This window comes from Petaurus breviceps, unplaced genomic scaffold (assembly GCF_028583685.1).
Source record: "Petaurus breviceps papuanus isolate PSGF00001 unplaced genomic scaffold, PetGlider_PUasm1.0 91133, whole genome shotgun sequence".
In the NCBI taxonomy this organism is placed as follows: domain Eukaryota; kingdom Metazoa; phylum Chordata; class Mammalia; order Diprotodontia; family Petauridae; genus Petaurus; species Petaurus breviceps.
Window position 1 is genome coordinate 83,211,978 of NW_027187419.1, and position 24,263 is coordinate 83,236,240.

At 39.5% G+C, this 24,263-nt stretch overlaps 1 protein-coding gene across 4 annotated transcripts in view; it reads right to left on the bottom strand.

Moving 5' to 3' along the window:
• ACVR1 (activin A receptor type 1) overlaps positions 1-24,263 on the bottom strand; it is a 173,595-nt gene that overhangs the window by 61,199 nt on the left and 88,133 nt on the right. For all 4 annotated transcript variants that reach the window (XM_069080075.1, XM_069080074.1, XM_069080077.1 and 1 more), the window contains one exon: positions 233-499. In XM_069080075.1, the coding sequence (XP_068936176.1) occupies positions 233-499 (267 nt within the window). The remainder of the gene's footprint in view (positions 1-232; positions 500-24,263) is intronic.

Below are 24,263 nucleotides of genomic sequence, written 5' to 3' on the forward strand. Positions count from 1 at the left end.
ATCTCTTGGGTATGAGAGAATTGGACACGTTGTAACTTCTTTCAAGTATTTTTACAGTGCTTCATGTTCTCCTAACTTCTACCTTCCTTAAAACGCTGAGCCATTCTCCTCCCCCATTCCCAGCCCTTCACTTTGATCTCAATTTTCCATCACAGGAACCAAAGTGACGGCAGGGTAGGGATGGGGAAGTGGAAGAGAGTGGAGGGTGGGGAGTCACGGGTAGGACCATTACCTTTCGAGGTCGGTAACTGGGCTGTGATGTTTCCATTGCACCAGTTTCCCTGACAGCACTCCACAGCTTGGTCAGGGGATGGTGGGGTCTTACAGGTCATCTTCCCCTGCTCATACACTTGGAAGCATCCTTTCTGGTAGATTTGCAGACCATCATTTATGCTCAACGAGGCAAAACACTGTTGTCCCTCACAGTGATCCTGATTCCCACAGGATGTGCCTTCGCACACACACATATACAGGTTTGAATTCAACTTGGGTTCCTCATCTGCAGAAGGGAGAGAAGAGAAAAGAAAATGGTATTTTCTCTCATATGGGCATTGAAAAGTCTCTTCAATCATGTGTGGATAATATAGGTTTTTTTTTCCTCTTGCTCAAGTTCACACACCTAGGCAATTACCTGTGGGGAAAGTCACAATAAGCGTCACCTGAAGGTGCTAATACCCAAATTTAGTAGAGCTGGGCATGGAATGTGCCTTGCCATTAAATTCCAAATCATTGGGCAATTCAATTCAAGAAACATTTATGTGCCTTTGGGATAGATACCGAAGCTATAAAGGCAAAAATAAAACTGCCCCTACCATCAAAACGCTTCTTTTCTACAAGAGCAGTTTAAAAGATTTTCAGTCATGGAACCCTTTGGTAGCCTGGTGGGACCTAAGCACCCCTTCTCAGAATAATGTGGTGTTATTGTTGTTGTTTACAACAAAGAAAATTCTAGGACTTCAGTTAGCAGTTAGTAAAAACAAAGATGTAAATTTTTCTCATCCAAATTCAATGACCTCCCAAACTCTATCTGTAGACCTCCAAATTAAGTTCTATGACAATTAGGTGGTACAGAGGATTAAATATGCTGAGCCTGAAATCAGCAAGACCTGAATTCAAATTTGTCTTCAAACACTGAATAGCTGTGTGAGCTTGGACGAGTCACTTAACCTCTATTTGACTCAGTTTCCTCTTCTGTAAAATGGGGGGAATAATAGCACCTACCTCCCGGGATTGTTGTGAGAAGCAAATGAGATAATATTTTTAAAGCACTTAGCACTGTGCTTGGCACAGAGTAGGCACTATGTAAATACTAGCTATTATTATGGGGAAGATAAAATGTGTGTGTGTGAGTACGTGTGTGTATTTAAGATCAGAATAATGTCAAGTAACTTGAGAAGAAAGGGGCCAATAATAATCAAGGTCATTAGGTAACACTTTATGGAGGAGGTGACATCTGAATTGAACCTTGAAAATGGGATTTTTAACAAAGAGAGAGAGGAGGAGGAACCATGAACAATGTCCCAAGTGAGAGTTGAGGAGCAGTTGCATCTGGTGTGGAAGAAGGGTAGGAAAAAAAAAGTGGGATGCCAAATCCAATAAGACCTTTTAATTAATTGTTCTTTAGAAGATTGGTTTTCATATTCAGTTTTTTCAAATCACTGCATCGTTTTTTCCTGGTTAAGTGAGTAGTTCAGACTTGCTAGTACTAACAGCTTTGGGTGCAGATGGCAGAGAAAAAGAGCAAGAGGGAGGGAGGAAGAGGGAAGAAAAGAGTTATATAGAAATGAGAGCATGAGAGAGGGGGAGGGGGGCAGAAAGAGACAGAGAGAAGACAGAGACAAAGAAAGAGACAAAAAGGACAGTGCCGCAGAGATAAGAGACGGGGACAGAGAGACAAAAAGAGATCATCAGAGAGATGCGCAGAGGGAGACAGAGAAGACTGCAAGAGGCCAAATCTTTGGAAGCTGCTAAGTTGAAACCCTGTTCAAATAAGGAAATTCAACTTTCAGAGCTCACTCTCAAGTCCTAAATTAGAAAGGGGCTGAGTTTCTGTCTATTATTGAATGCTTTGTAGTAGACTCTGTGGTACAGCTACCGCAATCTATTTTGAATCTATCTTTTAAAAGGCAGTTTGGGGTGACTACATGCTTTTAAGAGATGACCCCAATGAGAAGTATTAAAATACTTAAGAGATACAGCAGGGGACTTGGAAGAAGAGGCTACAGAGAGGGTGTGGAGAGAGACTCAGAAACAGCAAAGAAAGAGAACGTTCACTTTCTCTTCCCTCTTCCAAAAGAGGTAAAATAAAAACAAATTGCCCGCTACAGCACAAACATCACGCCTCCATAGGCACCACCCCATGGAAGGATATACTCTATAATCAATGTGATAGTTCTTTTGAAAAACCACAAGAGATTATTCCAATAGCAAATGAGTTTGGAATAACATCCAGACTAGCCACTGACAGAGGTATGTATGTCACCAGTCTCACCACCCAAATCCGGAACTCACAGACTATGTCAATGAGGAATAATTTTCACAATGAAGAAAGTATTCCCTTTTTCCCCTCCCTTCAAAAACATGACAGACATCTTCGCAGCATCAGTATTTGAATTAGATTTCAGAACAAATAGGTTCTTTATTATATGTAGTATAATATAAATTGTTCCCACTATACCTCCCCCACACACACAAAAAAACAGGGGATGAACATCATAATTTCAAGATTCGTAGAAATTTCCCCCTATTTTATTGATACCCTTAGGCATGCATGTGTCTGTATATATGTGTATGTGTGTGTGTTTAATGTCAATCATTCCCAATAATCTCCAACCATAGGACTCTTTCTTGTAACAAACCAAAAAGGTCAATCACATCTGACTTTCCAACACTTCCCATACACAGCTCGACCCCGATGCCCCCCCAAAAATTGTTGTTTATCCTTTGTTTCTGAAGAGGACCAACGACATAATGGGGTGATATCTTGATTTGCGCATGGCATGGATTTAAGTAAGGCAGAGGAGCACAGTCATCAGCCTCGCTCTCTCTTCTAGAGTCCTGTTGGAAGACAAAAGTCAAAAGGGCAGCCAGGTGGTACAGTGAATACAGCACCAGCCCTGGAGTCAGGAGGACCTGAGTTCAAATCTGATCTCAGACATTTGGAACCTATTAGCTGTGTGACCTTGGGCAAGTCACTTAACCCTGATTGCTTTGCATTCCCCTCCCCCCAAAAAAGACAAAAATCAAGACAAATGGTGATGTCCTGGGATGCAGTGGATGACCTTGACTCTTCAATGACTGACCATGCTCTAAGTGCTTCATAGCACCTGTTTCAACCACCTTCATAACCACTGAAACAAATTGTTCTCATCTGCCCATTCCATAAGGGGAAGTCCCCACATGCTTGGGGTAGGCATCTCCCTAAGTACCAATGGTTTTAAGGCCTGCAGACTGATTTACCCCTTTTTTCCTTTTCCTTTCCTTTCCTTTTTTTGGAGGGCAATTGGGGTTAAGTGACTTACCCAAGGTCAACACGGCTAGTTTTTGTGTTAAGTGTCTGAGGCTGGATTTGAACTCAGGTCCTCCTGACTCCAGGGCTGGTGCTCTACTCACTGTGCCACCTAGCTACCCCTGGTTAACCCCTTTTCAAGGCTGCTCCTCCACCTTTGGTGTCCACCCATCACCCACTGCTCACCTGTGGCTCCAAGAAGCTGTTACATATGCAGCAGCCACACCCCAGTAATCCCCAAAAAAAAACTAAAAGGAAGGATGTGTTATTTTACTCTTTGTTCTGCAAAAGTAGTATTCAATCTAAATTCATGATGTTGCATATGTATTACTCTAGTCATTATATCTTGGGACTTCTATTCACTCTCAGTTCATACAGGCCTTTCCATGTTTCTCAAATTCCTTATATTTGGGTTTTTTTTAATATGGTAAACAGGATCCTATTATGTTAATGTGCCAATTTATTTAGCTATTCCCCAAATTAGGTGGTGAGCATCTAATTTGCTTCTGATTGTTATTTCCCCACAAAGAGAACTACAATGAATCTTGTTATGAGACCTTCCTGTCATTGACCTCCTTCAGGTATTACATCAATACATCAATATTAACTACTAACAAATAAGGTAAGAAAAGCTACTTTGCTTTTTAATTCCATATAGATGTCATCTTTGGTGACTATAGCATAGAATTCTTGAAAGAGGTGGATTTGGAATAACATAACCTGACCTGGGTTTGAATCCTGGATCTGTGGGACCAGAGTTCTCTCCCTGGACTTTGTAGGTTTTCTCAACTATAAAATAAGTGGTGTTTGCACTGGTTGACTTCCAAAGTCCTATATCCCTTCTAATGCTAATCTATAAACCTGAAATATGCCACATGGGGGGGGGGGGGAGTAGTGCTGGACCCAGAACCATGGGATGAAGTTTATGTCAATCACTTTTTCCCACATTTTTTCAAATGGTTTTTGGAAAAGGTGAAACAGTTAACTTTCTATGAGCCTGATGCAAAATGAACATGGGGGGAATTTGGTCTAGACGGTCTCTTAGAGTCCTTTCTGGCTTTAGACCATATGAACACTAACAATTCAGGTATACAATCTTTATGGCAAGTCCAGAGTGGATCACCAGTTTCCAATAAGTGGCTAGAAAGAAGAGAGGAATGCCAGCTATTCCACCCAATGGTAAGTAAGTATTAAGAGAAGCCAATGGCTTAGTATTGTGTGTATGTTAGGGACAGAGCAGGAGTAGGGATAGGTGGAGATCATCTAATCCAACCTTGACATTAGAAATGAGGCAGCTAAGTGGTGCAATGCTGGGTCTAAAGTCGGGAAAGACCTGTGAATAGCGTGATTTTGAGCAAGTCACTTAACTTCTGTTTGCCTCAATTTCTCCAACTGTATAATGGGGATAATAATAGAACCTACTTCTCAAGATTGTTGTGAGCAACAAATCTGATAATATTCATAAAGCTTTCAACACAGTGCCTGGCAAACTGTAGGATAATCCCCATATATAAATGCTAACTATTATTATTACAGGAAGGTTTTCCCAATACCTCTTTCAATTTTTTCTGATTTATCTTTCATACAGTTTGTTTGGGAGGTAGCTCAGGTAGATAGAGTCTGGAATTAGGAAGACTTGAGTTCAAATCTAGACTCAGACACTTACTAGCTGTATGACCCTGGGCAAGTCACTTAACCTGTTTGCCTTCATCTACTGGAGAAGGAAATGGTAAACCACTCCATTATCTTTGCCAAGAAAACCATAGTGACAATATGATCCACAGGGTCACAAAGAGATGAACGGGACTGAACAACAACAAAACAGCTCATTTCTACATATTTTTTTGTTGTCTCCACCATTCGACTGTGAACTCCCTGAAGGCGGGGACTATCTTTTGCCTCTTTCTATATTCCCCAGCATTTAGCACAGCACACATATGTATCTCAGTGGTAGAACAGGGAATCCAGGCCAGGATTTCTGACTACAAATTAGTGACCTTTCCCCTATCACTTTAATCATTATAAAACCAGCTAAAGGGTCAGAAGATTGCCAACAGGTCCTAGAACAGCCCTACTTCCAAGAAACCCAGGGATCCCAGCTCAGTGAAAGCATTTTCCCTTGACCCTCAGTTTCTCTGCTGGGTGCCCTGGGTAGGCAGTTCTTCCCAAGGTCCTCAGTGTCTTAAGGGATCTTTAATAGTCTGTAATTCACATGGAAATGGAGCCACAGACAGGTATCTACTAAGGTTCGAATAAGTACCAAGTTATCTCTTTTGTTCTGCATACCCAAGCATGGAAGAGAAAAATCTTAGTCATACTTAGGGAAATTTTCAACTCCTCTAAAGCCTTCATCCCTGTGGTCTGAAAGTACTACACAGGTTATTTGTTATTCAATAGAGTCGTTACATAACACTCTGCTAATGTCCTATTCTGTGACAAATGTCAAATGTCAAATCCCCTTTACTAGATTATAAACCACAAAAAGGATAGGGATTGAAGCTTGTGTGTATTTACATCTTTCCCCAGCGCCTAGCAAAGTGCTTTACATATACCCAAAAATAGGGATAGAGACAGGGATTTGGACTTGTGATTTCATTGACACAGGGAACTCCCATAAGAGGAAATTCCTTCTACCAATGCAGGTTGGTACCTTCTCTGCAACTTCATACTGTTAGAGGAGTGCCAGAGTACTTCCAGGTTAAGTGACATACCCTGGGTCACACAACCAGTCTCTATCAAGTGGGATTTGAACCTAGGTCCTCATGCCTTTAAGGCTGGGATTTATATCCACTGCACCATGCTGCTTCTTGCTTTACAAATTCTAAGTAGGCACTTAATAAATGGTTGTTGAATAAATTAAAAGTCTTTATCTAGAAATTATTTGCCTTTCTTCTGTAGCTGAATAGAGATAACTATCTGAAGTAATAAATTATTCTTGTTCTGTGATGCCAGTGTCAAAGATCTGTCTGTCACTTTCCTTTCCCAGCTAGAAAAAAGCAAAGAGATGAAAAAGGGTGGCTAGTAAGCATCTATAGTGCTTAGTCAAATACCTACTATAGAAAGTGGCCAAACATCTAATGCTGAAAAGCAAGTTAGGGCACATTTGGCAAAGTCATGCCTACTATTTTTCCCCTTTTTGGAAAGCAAACATCATCCTTCTCCTCTTGTGTCCTGTCTTCCACCCAAACTTATAAGGTTTTATAGTCCATACACTTTAACCCAGCTTTATCATCAAAATTGGTTAGGGAAGAAATGTGCCCTATATATCTAAAGCTGTACAAAATAAATGTCAATTCTATAGAAATCACTAGCAAAAAAGACTCTCTCCCCTTCCAAGCTCACCCCACCCTCTTCTCTCTCTCTCTCTCTCTCTCTCTCTCTCTCTCTCTCTCTCTCTCTCAGACACACACACACACACACACACACACACACACCCCTGAGTGCCACCCTGCCAACTTCCCCTGGCAGACTGGTTTGGTTCTAAGTGATGCCAAAGGGATTTTCTAAGCCAGGGTTATTAATTCAACAAGCAGAGTTACAAGCAAGACAGAGTTCTCAGATCTTGATATCGACAATTCCAAGGAAAAATAGGACCCAAAATATCCATGAGTCACCTTTAGCAATCTCCTCAATTTTAAAAAGAACATGATGAAATTTAGGATTTGAAATTGGGGTTGGGGGCTTGGGTGGAGGGAAAGGGGGAATTGTCTTCAAATTGCTTTTAAGGTACTATGAGATGTCTTATCTTCCAGGCTCTTATGATACAGAATACTTGGTTACAGATCACTTCCTAGGACTATTTTGCATGTATATGGAACAATAAAAGTCTGATAACCTATTTTATTGCATGTTGCAGAAATAAAACAGGAAGGACCTAAGCAGAGAGTTACGTCCACTAAGCAAGGATGACAAGTTAGTTAAATTAATCAGTAATCTGAATATTAAGCAAGGGAAATGACCTCTTTTCCCTTAGATTATCTCATCCCCATTCTGTTTGCTTGTTTTCTATGTACACAACTAGCATCTGCAAGGTGGCCTTCCAGTATTACTCAATGTTATGACTGTTACTATATAACTTGTCTGGCATCAAGACTGGGACCATGTGAAAATATTTATGGATTGTATGTGGTCAGGGACAGGAGAGTCTTATACAAGTAATCCTTTCATACGATGGAAGGGTACAAAGGACTGACTAAAGGAAGCAATAAGATTATAATCTTGGCATCTTGATCTGAACTAGAGAGGCGGATTTAGATCACCATTATTAGCAACATTGTCTTCAAGTAAATTGGTTTTATTTCCTTGTTAAACTCATCAGGGAGACTGGGGAGATGAAGAGGTCCATAAAACTGAAGGAATACATAGAATGCACTTTAAAACATCCACCAGCTTATAAAATCTGTGTCTACTTGGGGGAGAACGAGATAAAACAGGTTTAAATTGTAGGTTGGGGTATTTAAATAGCACATAAGTTCTTTTCCTGATCACTGACAAGGATTTCCAGTTTCACTGTGGCCAGAATTCTGAAAGATGACTTTTCCTGGCAAGTGTCCTATCTAAGGCAGATCCCTAAATGTATAATGGTAGGATATGAGAGAAATAAAACAGAGCACTAGAATGGCAGAGGGAATAAGAGATTACGGTTTTGTTGTCTATAACTGAGATGGATAAAGTGAAATTTAACAATCTAGTCTCAAGATCTCCATGAGGTTCAACAATTTCTGACAGACACACCAAGAAAAAAAAAGAGAAGTGATGCCTGTAGCTGGCCTTGTGACCAAGTCATCACTGTTCAGTCCTGTGGGATAATTGTGCCCCAAAACTCAAGCAGCCTAAGTACAATTTAATGACTAAGACTTTCCTGAGAGGAGTACCAACCCTAAAAGAAGCAAATCTATACAGATGGATATTCCTCTGCCAGAAAGGGGTCTTTTGCCTGGTTCTCCTCCTTCTTACTCCTTCCCAAACACCTAGCTCAATCTCCATTTCCTAAAAACACCCACATAAAGGTCAGTCCAGAGGTTCAAGTCCTCCATATTGAAGGTGATTAAGGAGCTGGGATGCTGACCTAATCTTAGAGTTACAGGCAACATCTGTTCCTTTCCTACTCTACAGGTCAACTACTTCACCTCACTGAGTGTAGTAGGATCAGGATTCAACACTAACTACAATTGTTCTTGGTCCTAGACCCTCAAACATTGTGCTTTTGAATCTACACTGATCTGTCAAAACATAATCCAGATCTCCTAACACAACCACCCTTTTGGTTCAATTTTGAAAGAGACAGTTGAGAAAGGACACTAGTAAACTCAAGAGGACATTGATAAGAATCCATATCATGAGGATCTGGGAAAGAACTTAGGATAATGTGGATGGCAATGGCCAGGTGAGGACACAAATGGTAGCTGTGTTGTATTTGAAGGACTGTCAAAGAGAAGGGTGAGACTTGTTCTTTTTGAAGACAGAGGAGAAATGGGTTGATGTCACAAAGGATAAATGGATAGAGGATTTATTAAAGCTATGTACCAGTCACTATGCTAAGTGATGAGGATAGAAACAGAAGCAAACAAGATAATCCCTAGTGTGAAGGAAGTTACACTCTAATGGAAGGAAACAAGAAATAAATAAGAATTGGAAAAGGTGGGGGGGGGGGGGTGTGAAGGAGGTATCCACACAGTGGATGCACAGCTGGCCAGAAGGATGAGAAGCAGTCCCAAAGAGTGAGTCAGACTGATTGTGAATGAAATGAGCAGAGTCTGAGCCCCTTTTGAATGAAATTAGAGTCAGCAATGATAAGAGTAGGTCCTCAGGGTGGAAATTTCTTTAGGGTTGGCAAGCAGCTGGCAAGGTGGTACAGAATAAGTCCAAAGAGTCAGTATAACAAGAAGTAAAGTGAGTTATGACTGGGGTCCTTCTTGAAATGGATACAAATTTAGGTCTGATTTCAGGAAAAGCTTCCCAACCTCAATTAGAGGTATCTAAAAGTGGAATAGGTAGCAAATCATTTCTTCTTGGGGGTCTTCAAGAAGAGAAGACTTGTTCAGTATACTTTCATGGAATTTCTACTTTGGCTGGATTAGATGTCCTAGGATCCCTTTCAAATGTCAAGGTTTGTGACTCTACCAGGGTGAAAGAACCAGATGGGAAAAGTGGTACAAAGAAATGGGAGAGTCACTATATTAAATCTAATGGAATAAACATGCCTATAGACTCATAATTTATAATATAAGCTCATCTTACAAGAGCCAGCATAATTAGAATATTATAAAAAAAAAATTCCAAAGCCTTAAAACTTCAGTAAGCTACAAAACAAGCATCTCAGATTACTGCCGTCTTCCAATGACGTTTTCCATTTCCTCATTTGAAATGACAGTTTGTGACATATTAGGATTTAAGATTATAAGGAGTTGTCCTATGGTCTCTTAGTCCAAGATTGAAATTTGGAATCATTCCAACATATTGACTTGGGCTTGCCAATGGTGCAAGGAGACCATGCATCAGAAAAAGCAAGCCTACGCATGGGCAAGAGGCACAAAAATGCCCCTCAAATTTAATATGAAAGGCATTGGCCCTACAAATAAGACAAAACAGAACATATTAGTGGATAGATGCAACAAGCATTCAAGCTTTTATATATCATGGAGAATACACCTACTCTGAGACAACCAGGTCTCTGGATAAATCACACATATTTCTGTTGATCAAGGAGTTGTCACTTAATACAACTGCCAATCTTATCACTGGGGGTAAATGGGCTCCTATCACTGAGCTTTTAAAATTTTAGGACATTTGCAACCTCTGAAAAAGGCAAAGTATTCAATTAAATCACAAAAGTCTTGGGATCTAGAAATTTCTTAAGCCTATGGAAACTTTCTTTGCCTCTAGAAGGGTTTTAAGAGAAGGCAAGAGAGATGCTTCCTGTGTTCTGAGCAGAGCAAAGCCATAAAGACTTTAAATGTCAGCATAGATCTTAAGGCTATGCTTAGTCACCAAGCAGCATGTCTATACAGACCCATTTCTTCCTTTTTAGAGGGGGGATGGGATTGAGGGTGGGGGGATGAGGAGAGGTATACAGAGGGTTCCCATCTGTTTAGCCAAATTGTCCAATGGACAAAAAAGGGTAGGAGAGTATGTGTTTGTATGTTATTTTCTCTGTGTTTGGGTGCCGGAATAATAATAGGACCTATAATATGCAATGTATTCTTTCTGTTAACTGAATATTAATATGTTAACACAATGGCTTTCTCTTGGCCCTGTCTTTTCATAGCAGTCTAAATTTGGGGTTTTCTTGTTTTCAGTGATATCTGGGTTCAAAATGCAACGGTCCTAAAATCCCAAATACTGTAAGCTCAAATCCTTAAAGAATGCCTAATTAAGATCCAAGATCCTAGGTCTGGTAGCCATTTTTCCTATCACTGAAAAGATTGGCATGTTTATCTGTAGGCTAGGAAGGACTCACATCCCTGTTTGCTTTGCCTCAGGTAATTAACAAAAAAAATCTCTAGTCACCCTCAGGTGGAACTTCCAGAAAGGGGGTGTGGTGGGGCTGGGGGTAAATGCTGTGCTTTTTACTTTTGGTTAGACTAAGCTCTCAATCCCATTAAATCAAACCTAGTGTAATCCAGCTCACAGTCTCTAACTCTCAGATCCCTTCAAAGAGTTTACTAAGTAATAGGAATAGTAGAAGCACTGGGAATACAGATACAAGTAGAAAGAAAGACAGTCCCCTACCCTCAAGGACTTTACATCCTAATGAGGAAAGATAATACATAAAAGTAAGCTAAAAAGATGGGAGTGAGTGGAAAACAAAGGTATCAATGGGAGAATTCCAGCCAAGGCTAGCTGGAGTATCCCACTTAAATAGAGGTTCTGGGGAGAGGCATCTAGAGGGAAAGGCCTCCTTAACTGGGAGGTCTTTCAACTTCAAACTTCATATTGAAAGGGTAGTTTTAATGGCTCCATTAAATTAAAAAACAAAACAAAACAGTGAGAAGACTAGCATTAAGGTCAAATAATGTTGCCTTTTCCATCTTTCATTTGATCCTTACTGTAATAAAAGTCCTTGACTTTACTATAGACAACATGCATAGCTGAGAACCAGTTAATGATGGAAAATGTCTTCTTCCTTCACTTTCTCCTTATGTTTCCAGAACTGAATCCTTGCTTTCAAAAAAGGAGAGATCATAAAGGACTATGAGAATCAGTTGTTACCAATTAACCTTCAAAAGACTGAGAAAAATATTTTCCCCACATAGAACAAGCACTTATGTTTTAGTTGGGGAATAGAAAGACTGCCTGACCTTTGGTAAGAAAATTGTCTCATTTTCCTTTGAATAGGGATAGGGAGGGAGACTAGACCTGTGATTTAAACGATTCAAGGAACTGCTGGGAGACAAAATTCCCTCAAACAACATGGGCCCCCAGCCTTTCTAGAACTTATAGTCTTCCAGAATTGCATAGGGCGTCAAGACGTTTAAGTCACTTGTCCAAGGTTCACACAGCCAATATGAGAACCCAAGGTCTTCTGATTCCAATGATGGTTTCCTATCCACTACACCATTTAAGCAGGATTGGAAAATTCATTTGTTGTTTTGTTAGAAGATAGAGAGGGGAGGCGTACAGGGAGGGAAGATTATCCATCAGAAAAATCGCCCAGTTTGGAACTGGAGAGATCTTATATGTTGTGTGGGCAGACTGTAAAAATTCAGAAAGAGGTGATGATTTTGCTGATGCTTGCTCCAATTTCCCAGGCTACCTGGAAATTTGCTCCTATTTCCACTAGTTGTTCTAGCTCCAAGCTGAAGGATCAATTCTCATAAGAAGTCTACTAGATTTTAAGGCCCATGAAAGCAGATTTATTTAACCTTTCTACTTCCTCTAGTATAAGCACAATTCTCTGTACATAGTGGGCACTAAGCAATATCTGTTGAATTGAGCTAAAGCCAGAAGCCATTACCAGCAAGAAGGAAGGTTGACATTTCATAAGGAAGTTTTCTCCCACTCTCATTCCCTGCCTATTCCTCAAAGACAACTCACCATATTGGATGAGGGGTATTTTTTTTTGGTGGGGGTGGAGGTGGGGGAACACCTTTAGAGACCGTAACATCAACTTCCAGTACACTTAGCAAAAAACCTTGCTACACATTCCCTGGTTTTTTCAAATCACTAGACCCCAGGCCCTTGTCTGTTGGCACTGCCTTAATCACTTACAGGGCATTGGTGGCAAAAAAACACAAATTATAATGCAACCTCAAGGACACTGTATACACTCTAGTCATCTATCACTGCTGAGGAGACATTACAGAAGTCCAAGTGTGATGGACAGAATTTACCTGAGACTCAACCAACTCTTCCAAGATAACCCAGGAGTCCAGAAAGAGTCAAGAGCAGATAACATGTGTTAAAATGATGAATTCAAAAAGTTAAGGGATCAATGACAAGAGTGTCCAACATTCTTTCTTTTCTATGTAACAGGAGATGATTGATTCAAACATTAAGGACAAAGATCGGACATGGGATATTGTCTACCTCTAAGTCCCTCCCTGACAAAAGCAAAACAAAGCGAATTTTTAAAACTTACTCTCTCTCTCTCTCTCTCTCTTTCTCTCTCTCTCTCTCTCTCACACACACACACACACACACACACACATACACACACACACACACACACACACCTTAGCCTCCTTTCCAAATACTAATTAGTTGTACAATGGTAATACAAAAGGATTTCAAATCATCTCTCAACTGTCAGGAAAGACAGAAAGTTTTCTACAGTTGGCACCTGCCCCAAGGCCAATTCTTGACAAAACTTCACCATCATTTTGGAAAGGTCTTCCAGTTGGGGTGGGAGGGAGGTGAAATCCCCAGATTCATCTTTCAAGTTACAGGTGCCACCCCCACTTCCCTCCTCCCCATCCTTTATAGAAATTTGCACACCACAGAGACAAACGAAGGACCCACCCAAAGGAGTAGATTCCAGGCAGAAGCAGTATGGTACATACAACCATCTAATCTACATTTGTAGGAAATGGGAAGCACATGAGGAAAAAAAGATGATTGCTTCTCTATTTGGCCAAAAGGAGGGAAAGCAGGTGCCCTTGCTATTTGTCTTGTTTCAGTCATGTCTGACTCTTTGGGACCCCATTTGGAGTTTTCTTGACAGAGATACTGGAGTGGTTTGTCATCTCTTCCAGCTCATTTTACAAATGAGGAAACTAAAGCAAACAGGGTGAAGTGACTTGTTGAGGGTCACACAGCTAATATGTGTCTAAAGCCAGATTTGCACTCAGGAAGAAGAGTCTTCCTGACTCCAGGTTGGGTGCCGCCTACCTGCCCTAGGCTCCAAGAAAAGTTCTAGATTCTTTATTCTGTCATAATCAGATAGGGATTCTACAGAGGCCACAGTGATTCTTGCCTTTCTTTTCAGACTTGTTGTATGTGACTACACTTCTCCCACTAAAACAGTTTCTGCCATACTGGCCTACTTGGTATCCCTTCCCTCTCCACACCTTTGCAAGGACAGTTCTCCAAATCTGCAATGCATTGCATGAACCTACTTTTCTTCAAAGTTCAGTTCAAGTGCTACCAATATGAAGTTTTTCCTGACTCCCCCAATTGCTTTCCTTCTCCTAAACTCCCTCCCTTACCTCTCAAAAAAAATTACCTGGTATTTATACATGATGCATCCCTTAGTAGAATGTAAGCTACCTCAAGTAAGGACTTTTTTGTTTTTATCTTCACATCTGTAGTCTCCTTCTCCCTATTTCTCTACCTCACCCCTGCTCTTCCCACTCCCACCCACCCCCACCAAGCACATAGCTAGTGATTAATAAATGCTTGGCCACTCTGGATAGCAATTTGGAACCACACCTTCAAAATTAATAAGATTTGTATGCCCTTTGACCCAGTGATATCACAACTAGACTTATACCTCCCCCCAAAAAAGATCAAAGAATGATAAAAGAGCCTATAAATGCAAAATATATTTAGAGTGGCTTTTTTGGTAATAGTAAAGAACTAGAAATAAAAGCAGTAATCATCAATGGAATATTATTATGCTATAAGAAATGAAGAAAAGGGCAGTTTTGGAGAAACCTGAGAAGGCTTGAATAAAATAATTCAGTGAAGTGAGCAGAGCCAGGATTATAATTTATACTACAACAACACTGTAAAAATGTTTTAAAGGTCTTAAGAACTCTGATCAATGAAATGATCAACCATGTTTCCCGGAGTCTACCCACCTTCTATTAGGGAAATGCTAGACTACATTTGCAAAAAAATGACATTTTTCATATGACCAATATGGGATTTTTTTTCCTTGACTATGCATATTTGTTACCAGGATTTTGCTTTTCATTTCTTTTTTTTCTTCAAAGGAAAGTTAGGGGGAAAAAAAGGAAGGTTAGAAGGGAGACTAATGAAATGTTTGATTTTTTTAAATGAAATTTTATTTAAAAATATTTGTTGGCATAGATCGTGGGCCTCTATACACACATGCATACACACAAATATTTCCAGACAAGTTTACACTATATTGGGCTTAGTGAGTTATATAAACAAGTGCAGTTTTCCATAGCAATCTTGGACTCTGGAAGGAGAAAGATAGCCAAATCTAAGTTTCATGTGGCCACTGAGAATAATAGAGGCTATAGGAATATCCAGTCCAAACTGATGCAATGAATTGCCTTTGGCTTTTGTAGCTGCAATGCATGGCAGAACTAAAGATAACAGTCACAGCTATAATGGGTCACTTTTAAATAGTATCCTTAATACCACCGGTCATTTCAGAAGTATTTCCTTCCAGTGTCTGCCTCCATCCACATTGCTGTGCCAATCATGCCCAATTTCAACAGCCTGCTGCTACACAGTTAAAACTAATAATCAAAGTCCCCCTAAGAGGGACTGAGGAAGTTGAAACTGGTTTCAAATATATAGAGAGAAAATAAAATGGCCAGAGAGAACACCACTTTTGAAGACTGATAAAGTAGATGACCCTGTGGCCTAAGCAGGCTTAAAAAAAAAACAGATTTTTAATAGCCCTGCCTCTCTTTCCTTGGTCCTGAAGGAAGAACCAATGGCCATTGTCATAAAAGTTTTTAAGAAAAGTCCTTTCACTCATTCCTGCCCACCCCCCCACTTAGATTATTTGACTAGTGTTTGGCTGTGCAGTGAGAAATCATCCTGCATTCACAGCCACACGCTCTTCATACACAGTCACTGGAGTCAGTGGCTGTGTAGCAAGGCCAAAGGGAACAAGTCCACTGCTCAGCAGACCCTGGACTCTGCCTCCTGTCCCTGACCATCCCCATCACCTTTCTTCCCAAGAGCATATATCAAATCTTCTTGGAGGGGAAGTCCAAATTGTCATGCAGGATGGAAGCCTGCCAGATGCTGGTGTCAAAAGGGACAGGTGGAGGTGTTAAAGGGACAAGCACAGGATGGACTATTTTCAGTAGCTATCAATTTAAATATGGAGCTGAGCACAACTGATAGACTGAGTAAGTTTTGGTTGCAATTCAGAAGTCCTGCAGTCAAGAGACATACACCTTTCCCTATCTGCTGGACCATACAGCTGTCCACTGGCTCCTCCCAAGACAGGAGTAACGGAAACAATTCATGCTGGTCAGCTGATGAATCAACAAACAACAAGGGACTTCACATTGTTTTTACTACAGTACAAGAATGAAGGATTCCTCAAAAGGGTGACAAGACCAAAGACTAGCACCCTGGAAAAAAAGATCAATACTAGTCACAGGACTTGGATTCAGATCTGTCCTCTGATGTTTGCAATTTTTATGCCCTTAGATAAGTCAGTTAGCTTCTTTAGACCTTGATTTCCTTATCCATAAAAAGACTAGATAGCTTTTGAGACCCCTTTCAGATCTATGCCTGTTATCCTCTTGAATCCATCTAGTCTAGGGTCTTAAAGTAGAAACAAACAAAAAGGAACAAGAAGAATCTACTGCCATGCCCAGCATATAAGGGACAGGAGAGAAGTAGACTGTACTGGAAAGGGACAACTAGGTGGCACTGTGGATGTAGCAGCTGGTCTGGAGTCCAGAAGACCCATATTCCTGAGTTCAAATCCAACATCAAACATTTACTAGTTGTATGACCCTTGGCAAATCACTTAACCCTGTCTGCCTTGGTTTCCTCTTCTGTAAAATGAGCTGGAGAAGAAAAGAGCAAACCACTCCAGTATTTTTGCCAAGAAAACCCCAAATGGGGGTAATAAAAGAGTTGGAAATGACTAAGTAACAACAACAAAAGATGAAAGACTATGAGATGAAGAGATCGAGGACATTTGAAATAATAATTCAATTGTCAGGAATATACCCTTGACAGTGGGATTATCAAATATAACAAAAAAGAGCTTATCTGTTGAAAGATTTTCATAGAAGAATTACACATGTTAGAGAAGGAAAAAATGGAAGCAATCTACATGTTTAATAATCAAGGGATAGCTAAATAAATCCCATTACACTGAAATAGTAGAATATATGCAGTAATTAAATAAAACTATGAGGAAGACAGCATAGAGAAACCTGGAAAGAGCTTTATGAAAGAGTACAAAGTTAAAAAAACAAAACAAGAAGAGTATATACTAACTATAATCATGAGGAAAAGTCAATAAGAATCAATGGCAGGGGGGACCCTGATGGTGACTTAGAAGGAATTTCAAAAGTTACCCTTTATGGGTTGAAATTACTTTAAATGTAAATCATTACTAAGAAAGTTTAATTGCTCTTAAAGCAATTAATTTTAAAAAGCTCTAGAGATGAAAAGGAGGTTACCAATAAAACAGTGGTTTAAGAGGACATGGTCAAATGGGAGGGCAAAGAAGGATGGGGCTGAGAATGAGGAGAAAGCTAGATGCTGGAATAAAAAAGCCATTTTACCTCAACACACTGTGCCTCTGAATCACAGGAGAAAAAGAGGAAAGTGGGTCCAACTCAACCCTCTAGGATCCTCCACGGTAACAAAAGGCAGCTGTGTTTGCTCCCAAAGCCTGTCCTTCCAGAATAAGCCAGGAACCAATCTTCAAATACATTAAACAACAACACCCTGCCTCATCAAATGATATTCTAGAAGTTCTTTTTTTTTTTTTTAAGAAAAGCAATCCTCTACTAAAGGCTTCCCTTGATATTCATTTTTTTTAATGATTTGTTTGTTTGTTTGTTTTTTAAGCAACTGGGGTTAAGTAACTTGCTCAAGGTTACATGGCCAGTTATTTCTGGGTGTGGTGCTGAGTGTCTGAGCCCAGGATTTGATCTCCAGGTCATCCCAACACTAGAGCTGGTGCTCTTACTCGCTGTGCTACCTGGCCACCCCTCTTGATATTCATTTTGGCATGGCTGTTAACCCATAGTTGTTGAAGATTATGCCAAATGGGTGTCAGAGACCATTTTTACCTCTGTATATATCTCCAGTGCTTTCTATAGTGCCTGGCACATAGTAAGCACATAAAAAATGCTCATTGACTGACAGAATGCAAGGTTTTGTCAAGTTCCCTGACACATAGTGGCAATCTGGGTTGGAAACAGCAATATTGTCAATGTGCTCAGGGATTGAGCTCTCAGAGGGAAAGAGACCAAAAGAACAGAAAAAAAAAATTGGGGCAGCCAGGTAGCACAGCGAGTAAGAACACCGGCCCCAGTGTCGGGATGACCTGGGGGATCAAATCCAGGCTCAGACACTTAGCATCCACCCAGAAACACCTAGCCATGTAACCTTGAGCAAGTTACTTAACCCCAATTGCTTTAAAAATAAAAAGAATAGAAAAAAATATACCATATGGTATACTCTCAAAGAAAGGCAATCAAGATGACTATCAATAACCAATGATCTGTTATACCAACTTTCTCTTCATTAAAGAAATCTTTCTGAGAATGGGTTGTAACCACATCAAGGGTATCCCTGATGAAAATGAGAAGAAACAAGTAGGTTTCCAAGGAAGCCTTCTTTCTAGCAAAAATTTATTAATGGCTCCCTACTGAGTAGAAGTATATTAGAATACAGGACACCATTGTTAATTTTTTTTTTTTTAAAGAATCAGTAAAGCAAAATGCTCTGCTCCAAACAGACTTCTCCTCTGCATGCAGAAAGATAAAACATAGTTTCCTCATAATGTAATTTGGAGTAACTGTTCTATGAGCCTATGTCCTAAGTACTAAGCAAGGCATAAAAGAGTGAGACATATTTGCCAAAGGTTTTAGCTGTGGTCACAGAAAAGTTACACTAAGACTATCAGTGGACTACCCTATAGTTCTACCCACTAAACCCTGTGATTTGTCAGATCAAAATACCCTTCCCTGGAAACCACAATCCTATTCACATGTAAGCTCTCTGAGGGCAGAGACTGTCTCCTTTTTGAACTTGTATCCCTAACATTTGGCAAAGAGTTGGATACATTATAAGTATTTAATATTCTTTCTCTCATCATATAGTCATAAACAAAGTCCAAGTGGAAACAACTACCTGAGAAAGTGGGATTTTCAAGGTCTTTCCATTTGTGAACAACGCTGTGCTCTCACCAACTGATCTTCAATGAGATATGGGGCACTAATGAAAACAAGCCCATTATTCCATATGGAAAATCCATGTGGATTTTGTCTAGATTGAAGCACACACTTGGATTAAAAGTTCACTATTGGTCTTTAAGTACCTATTCCTGAAATGGGCATTTTTACCTGTCCAATGAACTGAAAAAAGAGTTGAATGAAAAGAATACAAATGGATTTTAGTCAAATGAGAAACTATGGGGCACCTTCAATATCCAAAGTTTCTGTGCTGACAAATAGCCCGCATTTCTAATACTAATGTTTACCCCATGATGTTATATGACAGAGAATGCCAGCCTCATTGGACTTGACTTTCCCACCTACCTTTTGTAACCTAGACAACCTGATCTTCTGTTCCTCATACAAGATACTACAACTCCTGTCTTTATATCTTTCTACGAAGCATCCTTCCCCTCCCGCTCATACTCTACCTCCTCAAACTCTACCTCCTAGAATCCCTCTCTTCCTTTAATACACGGCTCAAGTACCACCTTTACACAAAAGCTTTCTAGAACCATCCCAACTGCTAGTATCCTGACTTCCAAACTACCTTTATTTAACTACTTGTAGTTATGCTTATTCTCTTTATATTTATTGTGTCTATAATCAATTATGCACTTATTTTCTTCATTAGATTTAAGTCAATTGTGAATGGGGATTGTTTCATTCTTTATTTTTGTATCCCAGCACCAAAGTTAGCCATTTAATAAATGTTTGTTGATTGAAAGATTTCTGAAGATTCAGAATCATGGGTGACTCAAAGTGCAATGGAATGATGCAAGGAATCTACATTATCAGACAAAAACATCATCTGGATCATGCATGACTGGCAACAGGCAATGAAATTTTAATAGGTAGGTCATGGAAAGGTCCCCAGTGAAATGGGCAAATGGATATGGAGGATTAATAAAAGGACATGGGCACAAGGCAAGAAGACATAGATGGATAGGTTTCTAACTATACCGGTTGACGAGATTCCCACATGAAACAGATAACCAGTCTTTGAAATTATTAACATTACTTCTGGGTTCAGAATTCTTCATAATGATTGAGATTACTGAGCTCCAAGCTGGTGATTGAACTATCTAGCCACTCAATCTGAAGTTATATCATGGGAAACGGGAGATTGTAGCTGCTATGAAACAATGACCCAGAATTGGTTTCCTGCCATGCTAATACATCATTTGAATACTGAGGCTCACTCAGGTCTAGTTGCAATGACAACCCTCTCTCCACAAATGCTAAGAAAAGACAATTATGAAACAAACTGGAGTAGCAACAAGTTAGTAAAACTTAAAGGCCTAAAACAGTGTCTATGTCCAGACACTCCCAGCCACAGAAACGGTTAGGGTCATGATTAGGGAAAGACTTTGAACCTGTTTCTTCTTAGGAAAGAGTCTTATTCTCCCAACGTAAACTAGATAACATGAACGCTGCCCTCCATCGAAGGCTGAAAGTATATGAAAGGTAGGACACCAAACAAAAGACACAAAAAGGAAATCCATGGTTGTATTTTTTAATTGATATTTCAATGGGACTTTCCCAGATTTATGTTTCCTTGACATCAAATCATTCTTGACAATCTTTGCGCAACACTGAAATATGGTTTTAATAAAAAGTTCCTACATAATCCTATCCATATTATAAATTGAATAAACTATGTTCACCACCTAAACTCTATCACAGTGATATATAGATGATACTACAATGATGTTGTAGATACAGTAGCAAAATTCTGCCCTGAGGGCTATGTTCTCATGCTTTGTCTGCTCTTTGTATTAACTTAGCCCCGACTGGACCAAAAATTTCTCTTCTAGAGGGAAATTATACCACCCGTCTTCAAAAACATTAAAGCATAAGTGAAAGTACTATAATTCACAAAGGCAGCCCAAATTCACAGAATGACTTTATTACAAATGTGATAATTTATTACACACTCAGCTATGAGCAAGGTATTACCTAAGCAATACAGAGAGAAATTTTATTGAGATGATTCATTTTCTGCCCTCAGTAAGCTTTCAAACTTACTATACAACATATCACACAATAATACAATACATATAATAATAAAAAGCTACAAAAATAATGCAAAAATAAAATACTATAAATTAAGAAGATCATTAGAGAAACATTTAGTCATGGTCTAAATGTGGTCAGAAGTAAAAATGATTTTTAGCAAGATCAGAAAGGGTTCCATGGAGGAAGTTCCATTTAAATTGGGCTTCACAGAATAGGTAGGAATTCAACAGGAGAGAAAGGGCACTTCAGGGGCTGAGAAGAGCCTGACTGAGGCACAAGAACAGTATGGAAGATACAGAGTAGCTGAGAGTGACTGAAGATCAAGAATATATCAGAAAGTACTTTTAGATATGCCAGAAAGGTAGAATGTCCCCACAAAGTAGGGGGCTTTGGTTTCCTAGGTAAAGAAATCTAAAATTTATTCGATAGGCAAGAGAGAATTATTGAAGATTTCTGAGCAGGAAAAATATGACCATATCTATGAATAAAGGACATTAAAAGGGGGGGCAAGGGAGTAAGAGGGAACGGTATTGGTAAGACCTCTGAGCCTGTTGCAATACCCAAGAGAATAGCAATGTAAAGATATTTTTTGGTAACTGAATGGATGTTATGGATGAAGAAGATGAAAAATAATATTAATGATTCCAAATGAGGAAAATGGATGAACTGGAAATGGTGAACATACAGATCAGACCAGATTCACACAAGTCAAAATTTCTCTTTCTCCCACCTTCCATAAAAAAAGAAAAAGAAAAACTTTCCTGAGGAAGTCCAGATACTGTTTTAATGCCCCCCAAAAAAAGAAATCTAGAAAAAGATATAGTTCCTTAAAAAAAATTCTCTGCAAAGCATGATCTCAGCTCATTAGAATCAGTCTACTATAACTACTTCTGTTTTATGATCAAGATTAAAGTTCATATGCCAGCCAGGCAGGGTAGACCACATCTGTAATCTCTGGTACTGAGGAAGGCTAAGGTTAACGCATCACTTGAGCTCAGGAGTTCTGAAAAACAGCAGGGCCGAGAAGAAGTAGACACACTAAATACAGCACCATAGGGTAAAATCATAGGTCTCCCCCTAACCCACTGGCCATCTTCTGGTGGAGGCTATGCTTGCAACCTAAGCAATACCTTCCTGTCCATGAATGAATGTATGAGTAGATAAATAGTGCTATAAAGAAATAGGTGAATAGTTAGACTAAGTGAGATTAAAGTACATATGTCAACTTGGGTCCTCCTGCTAAATGTATCACAGTTTCAGGCACACTGTGTGAAATACAAATTCTAGTTCACTTTGACTGATCCTGAATTAGGTAATCTCACATTTAGTTTTCACAGGTGTCAAAATAGCATTCTCTCTAGCCTTCGGGGATTATAAAGCTGGGATCTGTGAACTTTAAGAATTTTTTTCTATTTCAATATAATTAGTGTCCTTTGTAAATATGTGTATTTCACTTTAAGCAATTAAAAGCACTGTTCTGTGGAAGCATACCCAAGCAGCCCCAGAATGCCAAAGATGTCCTTGACACAAAAGTTAAGAAGTCCTGCTCTAGGGGTGGCCAGGTAGCACAGCGAGTAAGAGCACCGGCTCCAGTGTCGGGATGACCTGGGGATCAAATCGGGGCTCAGATACTTAGCACCACACCCAGAAATAACTGGCCATGCAACCTTGAGCAAGTTACTTAACCCCGATTGCTTGGGGAAAAAAAAAAAGGTCCTGCTCTAGAGGATGAATTCTGCAAAATATTTTGAGGAAATTTCATTCACACAAACTACCTTGAAATCAACATTAGCCTTAGGCGATTATTATTATATTATTATTTCCTCATTTGCTAGTTTCTGTTGCTATACTCTGAGAAACTAGGGGTATATCTTTTTTATTGTTCATTTCTCCGCTATTTCTTTAGGGAATGTGTGTTGGATGGTTTTTGTCATGTTTTATTTATTTAATAGAGGTGTGGGGAGTAATGAGAGTAGGTGAGAAACTGGTGCTGTTTTGAGTCCTATTGGGAAAAGATGAAAATGGATGAAATTTCAATAAATCTCTTCCACTCAAGTCCTCTGAAGTTTCATTCTGCAGCATAAAGGTAACTGGGTTCTCAAAGGCTATGTCATGTCTTACTTAACAAGGGCACATCTGGAGAACTTTAGACCTGTTGTCTAATGATCAGACTCACTAAAGGTGGATAGAGTCCTCCCCAGAAGATGGGCTGCCAGGTGATAATTTTTTTTAGTCATTGTATTTTTACTTACAGCAACATGAGAAGTCATCTATCTGCTAAAGTATTGATGAGTAGAAGACTTGTTCACAACAATGAAACCACAGATCGCTTGACTCAACCACATAACTGGCTTCACCACTTCATCTATATGTTTTTAATTTTAAATTTTTTTTGGAGGGGAGAAGGCAAGGTAATTGGGGTTAAGTGACTTGTCCAAGGTCACACAGCTAGTAAGTGTGTCAAATGTCTGAGGCTGCATTTGAACTCAGGTCCTCCTTACTCCAGAGCTGGTGCTCAATTCACTGCACCACTTAGTTGCCCCTACTATTCATCTATTAACTCCAATTTGTCCCATTCATAAAACGGGCTTTCTCGATTTAGGTAACTTCCTCAGACATAACTAAAGGAAAGGGTTCCTGGTGACTATTTTACTACATTCTTATATGTAACCCCATCCAAACATATTTTACTCCTCCAGTGGGCAGTTTGTCAATCTTACTTTTTATTTAAGGCAATCTAAGATTTTATGTGAAACTAGGTGGTCCAATAAATTGAGTGACAGACCTAGAGTCAAAAAGACTCTTCTTTATGAGTTCAAATCATTGGACCTATTTTAGCTCCAATTTCCTCACCTGCAAATTGGGGATAATAACAGCACATATCTCTCAGGGTTGTTGTGAGGATAAAATATCATTTATAAAGCAATTAGCAAACCTTAAAGTGTTATATAGATACTAGCTACTGTCACTGTTGTTACCATTATCTTTATGTCAACTAAGATGACATATGAATTGACATATTTTATCTATTCATAGAATGTTAGATCTTGAAGCCTAGTCTAGCTGCCTTCAGTGAAGTGAATTGATCAAGGTTACATTGATAATTTGTGATAGACTAGATCCCTGGTCTATTGCCTCCTAATCTAAAATTCTCTCCATTTATCCCTTTTGCTTCC